This window comes from Columba livia, chromosome 1, assembly GCF_036013475.1.
Source record: "Columba livia isolate bColLiv1 breed racing homer chromosome 1, bColLiv1.pat.W.v2, whole genome shotgun sequence".
NCBI lineage: Eukaryota > Metazoa > Chordata > Aves > Columbiformes > Columbidae > Columba > Columba livia.
This window is the reverse complement of record NC_088602.1, coordinates 202,707,930-202,721,913: the sequence shown is the minus strand read 5'-3', so window position 1 is coordinate 202,721,913 and position 13,984 is coordinate 202,707,930. Positions and strand designations below refer to the sequence as shown.

At 38.6% G+C, this 13,984-nt stretch overlaps 1 protein-coding gene across 4 annotated transcripts in view; it reads left to right on the top strand.

The window, feature by feature from the left end:
* Positions 1–13,984, top strand: part of SEMA3D (semaphorin 3D) — a 139,181-nt gene that overhangs the window by 41,107 nt on the left and 84,090 nt on the right. For all 4 annotated transcript variants that reach the window (XM_021300628.2, XM_005512063.3, XM_021300627.2 and 1 more), the window contains exon 2: positions 3,444–3,634. In XM_021300628.2, coding sequence (XP_021156303.1) covers positions 3,520–3,634 — 115 coding nt within the window. In that variant the 5' untranslated portion in view covers positions 3,444–3,519. The remainder of the gene's footprint in view (positions 1–3,443; positions 3,635–13,984) is intronic.

Genomic DNA, 13,984 nt, shown 5'->3' with positions numbered 1-13,984 from the left:
TTAGTAAATTGGCTCCAGGTTTTCCTGTTTCAGACAGTAGCTCCAGAGCAATCTGTTTTATAGGCTTCACTAAATCTGACCAATTGCAGGAAGGTGACACCTCATTTCAGGGACGTGACATCATGCATGTGCCAGTTACGTCCAGCCACCCCTCTCTGGCAAGATGGCAGGACACCAGCAGATTGACATTTTGTCTTTTGGCAGTTTTAACCTACAGCTCATTACAAATTTATGAGCCCCACAGGGAGGTCTTGGCAGGATGGACCCAGGTTCCTTGGCCCCTCTTCACTACCCTGCATCCCATCCCCCTGCAGGGCAAATAATAGCTCCTTTATTCCAGTGGAAATATCCCTATTTTGGTGAGGTGTATGCATAGCTTCCTTCCCCAGTCAGGCTCTCAGGTGATAATTAATACAGTGCAGATATTTCCTAGCTGAAGCTGGGGTGGGAAAGCAGCTTTAGCCTCAGCACTTTTCTGTTTAGACTCTTTTCCTTCATTTACTTTGGGTCTGTTCATGATGAGGAAGTTTTAGAGTGTGTTGGTGCTTAGCAGAAGTATCAAAAAGCTAAAGGAAACAAAATTTTTTCCTCCTCTGACAGATGCCTTCTTACTTTTGAGGGGATGAAAGAATGAGGGAGTTAGATTTGCTTTTAGGCTTTGTATTTTATTTTTGTTCATGGGTCTAATTAATTCTGAACTGTTTGACTGTGGCTTTTTTAAGCACAGGACACTGATTGACATTGCATATGTTACAGAGAGGAAGCATATTTCCTTAAGATTAATGGCCGGTTAGTTGGTCTGAAGTTCATTAACCTAAGCTAGTCATTTGACTGCTGGAAGGGCTCTGTGTAGAAGATGGAATTGTATTAGGAGAACATCATAAACTAAAAATATATGTGACAATCTGGCCAGATTTGCAATGAATCTAGGGCAAAAAAAGGGTTGGCTCGAGCTCACAGAGCAGCTGCCTCCAGTGTAAATTGACTGCCTTGTGTCAGGAATTAAAGTGAATGGTTTTTCATACACCATATTCAACTAAAAGGTGGAAGAAAAAAAAAAAAAAGTAAATGGAAAAAATAAGGACAATTTCCATTAGCAAAAGAACCACATGTGAAAAAAAAGAGATTGTGAGGTATGGTCAAAAGGCCAAGTTTGGTGCTCATCCTTAATCTGCAATTAAGTGTATGACAATGTCTTCAGGCAATTGTGGTTTGTTGTTTGTTGTTGTTGTTGTGGTTGTTGTTGTTGTTGTTTTCTGTAAGTGACAAATTTAGTCTTGATTCTTCACTGTACTTTGCCTCAAGAATATGAGCCCCAGCTCCACTGTTGAAATCTCTATTAGCTGAGACTCAGACCCTCAAGGCATGACTTCTTAGCCTATTTGCAGTGAGACTGGCTCCCTCTTAACTGTTTCTTTTTAAAGTATGGTTAGTATCTATCATCTCACTGAAAATGAAAATGGCTGATGTCTCTTGTCTTAACACAGTCCTCCTCCTCCTCCTTCCCTTTTATTTTGTCTTCTTTCCCCCAAAATAGATTTCTTTAAGGTACTATAGCTTTGTGATAGTGTAGCCAACAGCAGTCCTTTGTAGGCCAACCACAACTAGAAGTAACATCATCAAAGAAGTAAGGGCCTTTTCTCAGGATTCTATACTCTAATAAATGGAGGAGAAAGCTAAATAAGAGGCATTTCATGTTGGTTTTGTTTTATTTCCATGTCATATCACTTGTCCAAAAATAGTGCATTCAGGTACTAAATGTGTCGAGGAAGGGATGGAGAAGAAAAAGCCCAATGTTCTGTGATAGGAAGGATGCTTTGAGCATTTTAAAAATAGTTTCCCTCTCTCTCTTTCCCCACCACACCCTTCCTGCACACTCCCTTGTCTGTTGCTATTGTTAGAAGGTCTGGAGGCTCAGAAAGCCCCAGCTTCATTCTAGAGGTTTTCCTCTGGCAGAGAGAACTGAAGTGGTCCTCTTTCCAGTCCCTTAGTGCCAGGAAGGATGTGTTGCCTGCATCATGAGGTGCTAAGTTGATTCTGGATGCCTCTGCAGCTTGCAGAAGTGCTCTGGCACCGCTCCTGCAAGGAGCTTAAATGCCAGACCTGAAGAACGGCTCCAGGGCCGTGAGCTGTGCTGCATCTTCCATGGACTCACAAGGAGCCTTTCCCTTGATGGCCATGCAAGTGCTGGTTGGTGTGGGCACTGGGATTACTCTTTTAATCAGATGATTTCAGTACCTTTCAGAAAAGAATTTTCATGGCAAGTCATGAGCCATTAATCTCACGACTAACCATAACATTTCCTTACTCCTTGATTTACAGCATTACTCAAACACTGGCGTTTGTCGTTTCTCTGTCTCCCTTGACCTCTGGTATCATGCACTTGCAGGGGAAAGGATCTGCTCTGATCTTTGTGATTCATTAACCGTTAACTTCTGCCATCAGAACTCAGGATGCCATTTCAAATAACTTCATATGCAAAAATGGAGTTATTGAACAAAAGGGATCCCTTGTAAGTGGATACAAACAGGATACCAGGAGACCTGTGGCTTCTTTCTGTTCAGCTACTGGGGTGGCAGTGTGACCTTGAAGAAGTAGGTTCACTGCTGTTTTATAATTCCATTTTTGCATAGGGAAAATAAGGACAGTGATAATTACTTTCATTTGTAAAACACTCTAGGATTTATGGAAGGTGAATTACTATTATCAAGTGAAAAGTGTTGCAAAGCTGGCTTAGCTGCACACTATACTAACAAAGTCCCGTATCAGCCTATTGACCTCAGCATGAACCACTTATTAAAGTTTATAGGACATTTTGGTGGGTGGATTGAGGCAGTTATTCTGCTGGAAATATCACACTAAAAGGACATTTAAATCCATCAGCCACATTGACTTTTTTTTTTTTCTCTATTAAAACTAAACACAACCACTTGCTCTATCCATTTTTTTTAGTTTATTTATGAAAGTTTATGATGGGTATGTACTCACTGTTAACTCAGCTTGTACAACCATGGTATCTGAGATATTACAGTTTATTCTAGTCATAGCATAAACATACAATAGCTGTTGTACTGAGATAAAGAGAGAGTTATAAAACATTAAGATATCCCATGGAGTGGTATGAACTAATGAGTTTCATGGTCAGTTTTGAATGGCAAATGTTCTTTTTTATGGATACTGCATTAATTTAATTTATGCTTAAACTTTAGCTATGCCAGACATTGGTGTTTGAAAAGTTTACATATTTTTCCAAACTCAAAGTGTGTAAGTTTAGTATTAAAGAAACAGATTTACAACATTTTGATTTATACTAGAGGACAGAATAGTTCTGTAACAAATGTGTTAAATGAACTACTCTTTAAAGATAGATCTGGCTTGCTTTCAGATTTGTTTTTTTATATAATAATGCAAAAACATCTACAGATGTTTTCTTTTTCTTCCAGATTAAATTTAGATTGTTTGAAAAGTGGGGAGATATTCCACCATAGTGCAAAAGAAGATACAGAAGAAGAGATCACAATGAAAGCTTCCCAAGTACCACATGCCTGCAGCCTGTTATCTTTAGCTATGCTGCTCCTTCCAGTCACTGGAACGTCAAAACAAAATATCCCGAGACTCAAGCTTTCCTATAAAGGTAAACTTTTCAGCAGTTTTTCTGATTCTGCCACTTTTGTTTTGATGTGATGTTGCCAGCAGTTCATTTGTATTATTAATCAGGAAAATGAAACACAGTTGTCCTTCCATTTCCCAGAAACACATGACAGAAGCCTTAAAGATAGACGAATTCTGCCTAGAGACAGTATTGTCCTTTTTTTGGGTGGAGGGGCACATGTTTCTGAAATAAAACTGGGTTTTTATATTCTTATTTCAATTTGCTCCAAGAGAATATGAATATACCATGCACAAATTACAGAGAAATCATTGCCTAAACAAAGGCTTCTAGTGCTACTTAAAATGTCATGAGGGCCATTAGAGACATTCCTGTGTGGCTGGTGGGGATGACATGGGACAAGGAGGACACTCATACCTTTCTAGAGTATCAGGGAAAGTTAAGAGAGCTGCCCCAAGTGTTTCTAATGGCACTGATAATTTATTTTTGTAATAATTTTCTTCTCTATCACTATGCTGGTATGTGAAAATGTTGTTTTCTTTCTTTTTACCTCTTTGGATTACAAAAGTGTGCTTTTCTGAGGACTTTCTTAGTCTTATGTGTACTTCCTGTTGAGAATGTTACAGTCTGAGGGGTTTAAACAAATGTATTTTTAACTTTCTATTGGACAAATTGTTAAAGAAGGTAGATTTCTTGTTGCTTTGAATGTACACTTCCAGAGTTCTTAGAAGGCAAAGAGAGACATCACTTTGATATTGTCTTCTTTAGCTAAAGCAAATGCTCTCCAGTTAGTTGTTTTTCAGTTATGTCAGCACCCTGCCCTTCTGGGACTTAATCCTGCTCTTAGTTTTTCAAACTTAGGTCTTCCTCTCCGTTACAGAATTACACTCAGGATGAAGTGATGCATCAGGAGGCTGTAAAGCCTTCATCAGTGGTTATGATATGTTTATAATGAGTTTAACACACACAGGAATTTATAGAGTAAGCACAATGACATACTATTTATTTACAAGCTTCTCTTTTGTTAGATTTTTATGCAACTGTGTATGGTATTCCCCTGTGTATATATGTGTTTGAATGTGCGTGTGAGAGAGAGATAGAGGAAGAAAGATCAAGGGATCTTGACAACATTTTTATAAATTCAGGAAACAGTTGCACTCACTTAAGCCAATGAACACATAAACTGGAAGACCTGACATGAGTTATGAAAGTCAGCAATAAAAACCCTCTAACATATAGCCAGACTTTTCACAACTGGGCCTTCTGAGATAATTCCCAATAGTAGCATATACCATATGGTGATGGCGTTTATTGTGAATTTGACACTCATGATTAGTGAATTCCTCCCGGCTTCAAAAGCAGAGAAGCTTTGGCAAAATTCTGATGGTTGCATTTGACAGGTAAGCAGGAGGAGAGAGAAAAAATATGGAGATCAACACAGGAAAAACAAACAAAAAAACCCTAAACCAAAAAACCACTGAAATCTTAGTTTAAAATAGTGACAGAGACCTGCTGGGAGCGGTTGGGAAAATTCCTGAGCTTGTTCAAAGAGACAATGAGTGGATGATTGATATTTAGGCACTGACCCAAACTTTTATTAGCAGCTTTATAAACCTTTCAATTTGGCTTGAGGGATAGAGTTTCCTACCCAAACTTACCCACCTATATCCAGGGACTGGGGGGGGAAGCAACAACAGATACAAAATGGCACATAAATCTTAATTTGGAGAGCCGTGATGGAACTGAAAAATCAAAGAAAATAGAATTATCAGACTTTATTGTGCCTCCTCTTCACTTTTTTTTTTTTTTTTTTTTAAGAGGGTATATTTTTATTTTTCCCCGGGGAACAAGAAAAAAAAAAATACTACTTTGTTTTCACACTTTCGCATTATAAATGGTGCAGGTAGTGCTTGTCATAATTAAATCATGTTTTTTTTGTTGATAGTAGCACGTTAGATGTCCTGTTGGAAAAATTAAGCTTACTTTCCTTCCTGCCCCCTCCCACCCTGCCAAGTATTCCATCCAAATTAACTCCAAGGTTCCTCAGAAAAAGAAGTAGGAGGAATGATCTGTCTTGACAGTTCTCATCACATTGTTACAGTCACATCATTGGCAAGTCCTGGTGTCTCCATTCTTTGGAATTAAGGCTTGAAATACCACAAGGAGAATGATTTACTTCTTTATGGAAAACTAACAAAAATTGGCTACATCAGGCAGCTCTGAAAACCTGGTCACACATGTGTGTTCATTTGGATGCTAGGGATGTTGTCTTTCATGGGAAGGTTTCATCCCTTTCCAACTGCAATGCGTTTATGGGACAGTACAGCTTCATATTCACAGAAGGGCTGAACATTTCCTTGGGCAGGAGAGCTGGAAGTGAGCAGGACTTTCCCCTGCAATTGCTTCATCTCACAGCTGCAGCCCAGCACATCTCAGCTGAGTACTAGGAAACTGCTTCTTCCCATGCCCTAGCAGAAGAAGAAGAAAGTGAATGCCACATGCTGAAAGTTGAGGGTGAAGAGGTGTAGTGGACAAGTAGAGAGAAAGAAGAGGGAACGGTATTAAAAGAACACAGAGAATTATAAAATTGAGAGAGAAAGAAGTCAGTGGTGGATAGAGGAAGACAGAGAAGAAGCAGGGTGGGGCAGCTAAAAAAAGTGTCTATAACTGAAAGAGTACTTCAATAAACCGTCGTGCGTCACAAGCCCTCTGCTTTCTGACGGCAGTTAAAACTTTAGAGCTTGTCTGCAGAGCAGCTATAGAATTTCATCTTCTGTGAGATAGTTTTAAGGGGGTGAAATTCATGCCGGAAATGGTAAGCTATAGATATTCTAGTGAATGATGTGAGTATCAACATGATGTCATATAATCGATTCCCTTTATTATTTGCCTCAGTTCTAAAAATGTGCTCTAAAAAATCATACACACATAAAAGTACAAACAAACACAAGTCATTTAAAATATCTTGTCATACACAGGCAAAGTCATATATGCTCCATCTGTGTCAACATAATACACTATGGTCTTTAATTGCATATTTCATCCTATATTCCCACATTTTCCCTGATTCATTAATTGAATAATTCTTCAATATTTCTTTTTATGTTCTTCACTTAGACTTCAGCTTTTAGGTATTGGTACATATCATATCATTCAAATCCCAGAAACTGCCACTGCTCTCATGATGCTTCTGGGGTTCTCTCACTACATAGATCTTAATCTGTATCTCTTATATTCTTTTACAAGATTCTGAGGTGTTTTTGTTATTATGTAATAGCTTTAACATTAGAAGGTAAACAAACTGTCTTCTGATAGAATATTATGATCTTTAGAAAGCTAGGGACTGATTTTTGAATAATATTCCATATTTTAACAGACTTTGAGTAACATTCTGTATTTTAACGGTCTTTGAATATCAGTACATTCAATCTCAGAGCAACAGTGTGCATTTGTTATTCATTTCCACGTAGCTGGAGATACCCTGTGACCATCACCCAAACTGCAGAACTCCTCAACCACAGAAGTAGCATTCAGCTTCCCTAAGCAGCACATCCTCATTGCCTGCTACCTCATTTAACATCCTCATTCCAACTTCTACAGCAAATACAAAAGGTTTTTGCATACCAGTCTCATTCAATAATGTAATTTACAGGACAGCAGCAGTTCCATTACTGAAGAACAGAATGGCCTGTGTCATAATTCATACATATAAAGGTGTTTAATTCATACAGTCTAGAGAGTTTTATTTCTGTCTAACTTTTGGGTAGCACTCTTTTCCAATTTATTGACAGGTACATTTATAGAGATTTTTTGTGTGTGTTTCTAGGTTTTATTTTATAGGCAGTGGCAGAAAATAATCAGACCAGGAAATTGATTGCCTTCTAGGAAAAAAAAAAGAATAAAAATCAATCTCTTCTATTTGTGGCTGTCCTAAAAATTTCCAGTAGGAACGCAGACTCCTGACTGCAAATTTAGTTCTAATCATTTGTTTTCCTTTGTTGCTTTTCATGGACAGCTTAGAAGTTGTCTGTGCATTCAAAGAATACATTTATATTACAAAAGTGTGCACCCTGCTTCCTTGGCCAGTCCAGATTTAGACATTGCCACTAGTGACATGTCCATGTTGACATCCACAAATACATATCATTCCCATGCAGGGATGTGGCCATGTCTCAAATCCAAGTCACATCTGCTGTGACCGGTGCTGGTTTGGTCAGAGGACCAGAATCCTGGATTGCGACACAGCACATAGGAAAAGTCGAGACTGAAGGCAACCTTTGGATTTTAAAACATGATTCACTCAATGCTGTTAAAAATAACTACGGCAGTGATGTAAATTTAATAAACAAAAATATTATTCACAGCTGATTTTTTCCTTCTTCACATTGAATGAATTAAGTTACATTCTCACTCCCACTAAAGCCATGGCAGGAGTTTGGCCACTAAAGTAAATTGAAGCAGGATTGAATTTCCATTGCTTGTTTTTTTCATCTTAAGTAAGTGAACTAAAGACATGTACTTCTGTCTCATCTGTTGAAGGATGACAATGCTAAATCATCAGCTCCACATGGAAATTAACCACGTCTAAGAATTGTTTAGCTTCATGCAGTGTTTTGCATGCACGATTTTCTTCCCCTAAGAGTGGTCCATTCTTACAACATGATAAAAAGAAAGTAGAGGATAACACTTTGGTGCCAGGAATTCTTTTGTAAATTTGACTGGATTAGTACATTTCCTTAATGTTTTAAAAAGGACCCTTTGAACATGCTGCTTTACAATATCAAGTATCCTGTTTTCTAAATATTTTGTGCTTTAAACATGTTTAATTTTATAACTGAAGAGATGCTTAACCTGTTGCATCAGAGCAGTTAGTTTGTTCTGCTTTAGTAAAGCTGGTTTATTTCCATGACATGCATTGTTTAACTATGCATATAAAATATAGTTACGATTGTATACCTCCATGAGCCTCATTTAAACTGTGATATTGCAGTAATCCCAGTACTACAGTGAGGGTGTTGCGCAGCTATGAATGTTGGGAACATTGTAAACTGGTGATATACAAATAAGCCTAGAAATGAGCTTGCGTTTCTGCAGCTATGATTGCTCTACAGGAAGAGGAAGAAAAATCAATAAAAACATGCTTTTATATTAATTTCAGCAGCTGTAATTCTGAATGTCCATGAAGAACAAGGAAAATGTGCTGACTGAAGAAGTGCTGCTTTTTCTGAATCCCTTATTAGTTGTTTAATTCATTTTTGATGATTTGTGACTTCTCAGAAAAATCTGTCTCAGATTCCTTTGTAGAGTAACATTAAATGTTTATATGGGAGTTAAGATCCCTGTTTCAAATGATTGTCTAGTTATGGAAAAGATTTTCCCTGTTTTGTCTCAAAAAAGCTTTCTGGAGGCAGTGAACACTGGGACTTAATATGTACCCTTGGCTGAAGATGGATGGGCATCGCTGTCCATGTGAGGAAAGACTCTTGTATATGTTGTAGACTAAGTATAAACTTGAAGGGCTTTATTACATTTTAGTAACGGGAAAACAGCAAGTTTCTTACAGACACTTTTTTCCTTTTTTAAGCTAGTGAACTTGGAGGTCAGATCCAACTATATGTTGCATTTTCTGTCATATAATTATCATATATATAATGTCTTGGAGAGCAGCCTCCAGTCAGTGACATCAACAGTTTACTTTGCAGTTGAACTAAGAATAACCTTAGAGAACTGACCCGTATCAACCTCTTAACAGTGTAAACAGCCTGTAGCTCACAACAGTTTTCTTCATGATCACAAAAGGGCCTCAATTGGATAAAAAAAGACTTGTGTTCACAGAATACCAAACTATTCTGCTGAGTGTTCACTTGATTAAATCTCAGAAGATGAGAGATAAAAACTGAAGAATAGGACTTTGGGAAGGATGAGACAACACTGAAAACTGCTTGTCTAGGAGAAGAATGTGGGGAAGACACATGATCAGTGGCATCAGCTTCGAAGAGGGTACTTTTCAGAAATATTTGTCTAATTGCACTTATACTAAGACATTTGTAAAGCAAGACCAATTGTGAGTAGTTTCAAATGTTCCAACCTTGTTCTCTTTCTACGCACTAATTTGAGGGCATGATCCTCTTGACGTCAATTTGTCTAACGGTGGCCATCTGTGGTTGCAGCGCAGGTCCTCGAGTCACATCCCATTTCCCTTTCCTCCCTCCCTGTTTCTGCTGTTCCATTTATAGAGAAGTTTCTCAAAGAAGGGCTGAGGGGTGCAGGGGAGGTCTGTTCCGTAGTCAAAATCCTTTGGAGATAAATACACAAAGAGACAGCGGAAAGAAACAGGGACAAAATTTCCTTTATCACACCAGAGCACTGTCAGAGAAGTCAGAGGGATTGCCTAGCTGTGGTTAGCAGAGACATTTAGACAAGGGTGGGAGTGACAAAGGTAACATTTTTCCTACTAAGTCAAGAAAACAGCCATTCTCCTCTGTGATCTAAATTGTGGCTGTCCTAGAGAAGTATGCTGTGTTGTACCATAGAGTTACCTGGATGCTTTGGGATTACTTCATAACTCCCTCTGCATCATCTATGCAACCTTGATTTCTTTGTAAAATATTTCTCACTAGATATGTATCATAACAACAGTCTATATGACACCCATTGGTGCCCATAAATGGATAAATACATGTAAATATTGATAATAAAAAATATCAACCCCCTGACCCTCCAATGTTAAAGAACAGCTTATGCCTACATACTAATGATTGACAGGAGATAATATGGTGGTGCACATGATTACTTTGTGCAGAGACACTTCTCTTACATTGCTTGCCATGTCATTTTTAGTTAGTCAGGTCCTATTGCAATGTTGCCTCAGACTGCAAGGCAGATATTGGGTCCACCTGCACATCTGCACATGGGACTCTCAATCTGGCAAGTTGTTAGGCACAACTCCAACACAAATAACAAACATATAAGGGAATTAATGTAGATATACAGTGACCTCTAGTTTTAATAGCTTCATAAAAATTAACTCCTGTCAATGTCAGAAAGTATAACTGATAATTGTATTTTACTCTGCCATGTAAGAACATTATGCTAGTCCAAGGTGTTATAATGTAAATTGGTTTTATTTTCATTACTGCCAGTAATAAAACAAGCTTGTTGGAAAAAGAGTATAAGGAGAAAAATCTTTGAAGTTTTCTGAAAAGAGTAATCCTCTTCATCTAAACCACATTTTATTAGAAAATATCCATCCTGTGCATCTACCCCAGATAATGACTAAGTGACTTAAACAGTGCTTCCCTACAGCAACTGCATCTCTGTGCTGCTCTTCTGTAGCAATTCAGAGTAGGGCTGTTAATTTTGCCTTGTGAGCTCAATCAGCAGCCCTGACAGTAGAAACAGCTAAAATATTAATTCCTTCACTGTCGTTATAAAAGTTCTTGTTCCTCATTCAGAGCATGGAAAAGAAAGATTATCTGGCCCATGTCAGAGAGGGAATCCCCCTGTGGGGACAGGAACAAGCGGTTACGTGTGGAGAGAGCAAGCAGGAACCTCCTAAAGCTGCTTTGCTGCCAGCAGAGGAAATATCTGTTCCACTGGCAGGTAAATCTGCTTGCCGAGTTCCCTGCCCTTCGCCTGCTTTCCTGTTCAAGCACTCCTCCCACCACAGCCCCTTCAGCCCTGCCAAATGTCACCTTTGCTCCCTGGGTAGCAGGTCACACTGGTGAGCTGGTTATTGTTTCCCAGACCTAGTTTCACTTCCTTTACTGTACCTGCTCTGCTTCTTTGTCCATTTGGGCCTGACATGGTTGAGTCGAGAAACCAGAAGAGGTTTTCGAAGCTAGTTATGAGGAACTTTCCTTGCTCTCAGGGGGCTGTGGGAAGGGCGTTGAATGACCATCAGCACTTAAAAGATTTTGCAGGCTCTCTCAGATGGTGGTTTCTCAGCTGAGCCAACATAACTGCATGTTGCTTCTGGAAGGAGGGCATCTCCCTCCCTGCTTCCTTCTCCCCAAACACTCATATCCACTTCTTTCCCCCTCATCTGCTCCCAGATGTATGGACCTGCCCTTTTTCTTGCAACCAGCTCCAGCTCTCGTCAGTCTCTTTGGCAAGGACATAGGCTATTAGTATTTAGGATTTTATCTCTGTATCTTATTTAGCTTTACAGCCTGACCATACAGCTTGTGTGGGCTCTGGTCCAATGCTTGGAGTTAGAGAGGAGAACGGACGCAATGTCTCCTTGCTGTATGCTCAGGGTTAGATCTTCAGCTGATAAAATCATTGCAAGTCCCAGTGGTTAAACTGAGAGTCAGGCTACAAGTCTTGATGCAAATACAAGCAGGGTGTGTGTCTGTGGAGCATGCAGAGGGTGGGGAAGGGTGGGATTTACAGCTATTGAATGTTTCCATACAAATCTGTGTTGCTCACAGGCACTGTTTACAACTGGTATGTAGTATCTGATTACACTAGTATGGAAATTGCAAATAGTTTTCAATAATAGCAATGATAGGTAACAAATCTGGATTTTTCTGTTCGTGAGCTGTTCTTTTAAGTCTTGAAAACAGAGGGACTAATGAAGTAAATGAGCAAGTAAATCTGTTGTGCATTAACTTCCCTTTACACTGTCGTCTTCTTCAAGAATAGCTCATGCTGTTTTGTATCTTTCCTAAGCCTGTTAGTATTGATATTAATGTGGTTTTCAGGCCCATGCCATCCCACACTTGTTACAAGAGTCGTTTATGCCACTGAATTCAAGTCTCTCATCTTTTAGCATGAAAACCTTATCTACTTTGTTAGGAATATTACCCTCATTAGGAAGCTAGCAAATACATTTGAACATGGTGAGAAAAATGTGAAAGCATTATTAAGATATCTGACCATTTTAAAACCAATATGTTTCATATATAACAGCTGTAGTTTCAATGGAACAAGTCCTGGTGTCGGATGTGCAGCCTGAGAAAGCACGTCTGAACAGAGTGAGTTAGATGCCTGGAGAGATCTGTCAGCACCTATCGGTAGTGTCAGACCAGCTGCTGAGCCAAACCCAGGTTTCTGTAGCCAGTTATACTATAGATTTAATTAAGAAAACTTCATTGCAGGTTTAAATCCTGGACACTGAAGTCCGCAACAAAATTCCCTTTTGCTCCAAGTGTGAAACAAAGTCCAGTTATCTCACTTCCTAAGGCTGGAATTTCATCAACAGAGGAAAAACTGAGTAAGAATTTAAAAATGTGTCATGTTCTGTACATCTGGTGCCAGATAGTATGGGTGGAGGTAATAGCACAACCTGCTGTTGTTTTATCAGCCCACAGATATATGGGCTACAAGATTTAGTAAAGAGCTCCTCTGTCTGACTGTCCTCATGGTGCTTTGTGCATCTCCAGAGAATATCGTGTTGTCAGAAGTTTGTCAAGATGCAGTCAGTTGAAAATTGCAGGTATAGGTGCTTGAAAATTCTCTAGCCATTTTTGCATCACTCTGAAGAAAATAAAGTCTGAATTGAAAGCTGGGTATAGAAGGAAAAAGACATATAGTCTTAGAGAGAAATATTCCCTCACTATTGGGGTACTTTGAAGGGAATTTGAAGTAAGACTGAATCAAATGACTCAGATTATTTACTCATTGCACAGACTGAGGATCTGTGAGAGGTGAGGGGGAAAAAAGGGTAAGTTTGGTTCTGACAATAGAAAATGAGAAAATAGAGGTGATGAGTCCATTGCCCGCAAGTTTTGCCTTTCATTTAAAGAGGAGATTTGGTACTATTTAAGTCTATCAATGTGCCAAACATTTGTAATGGACAGGTATGTGTGATGAGATGTCAACAATTATCTACGCATTACCAATGCTCACATGCTTGCCAATCATTTATATTTAATTACATTTGTATTGCATATTCTTTAAATATCCACCATATCACTTTGGGAAAAAAAAAAAATGGTGATTTAATTTTGCCTTAGAAGCAACAGTGAGTTTGCTTACTTTGGCAGTTTTGCAAGAAAGATAAACTACTTAGGAAAAGGGAACCTGTACAAATCCACAATCTTAGGTCTTCTTCAGAAAAACAAATGTTTCACTCAGATACATTTTCAGTAGGGTTTTCTAAAGTTAATTATTTGGTTTGGCTCTGTGAAGATTGTGAATTGGGCCTTTGCATTTTTTCACCAATAACATGAAGTCACAGAACACCTTTTAATCATCTCTGCAATAATAACACTTTACAAGTTATTTGTGCAGCTGTTTCACTAGTCAAATTTACTTTCTGTTGAAATGCACTTCTATACATTTCTATACACATAAGTGAGAATTGTTTAGTTAATGCTTTATTGGGTGTATTTTTGGTGGTAAGTACCTGCCTAGTTTGTTTTACTGTAT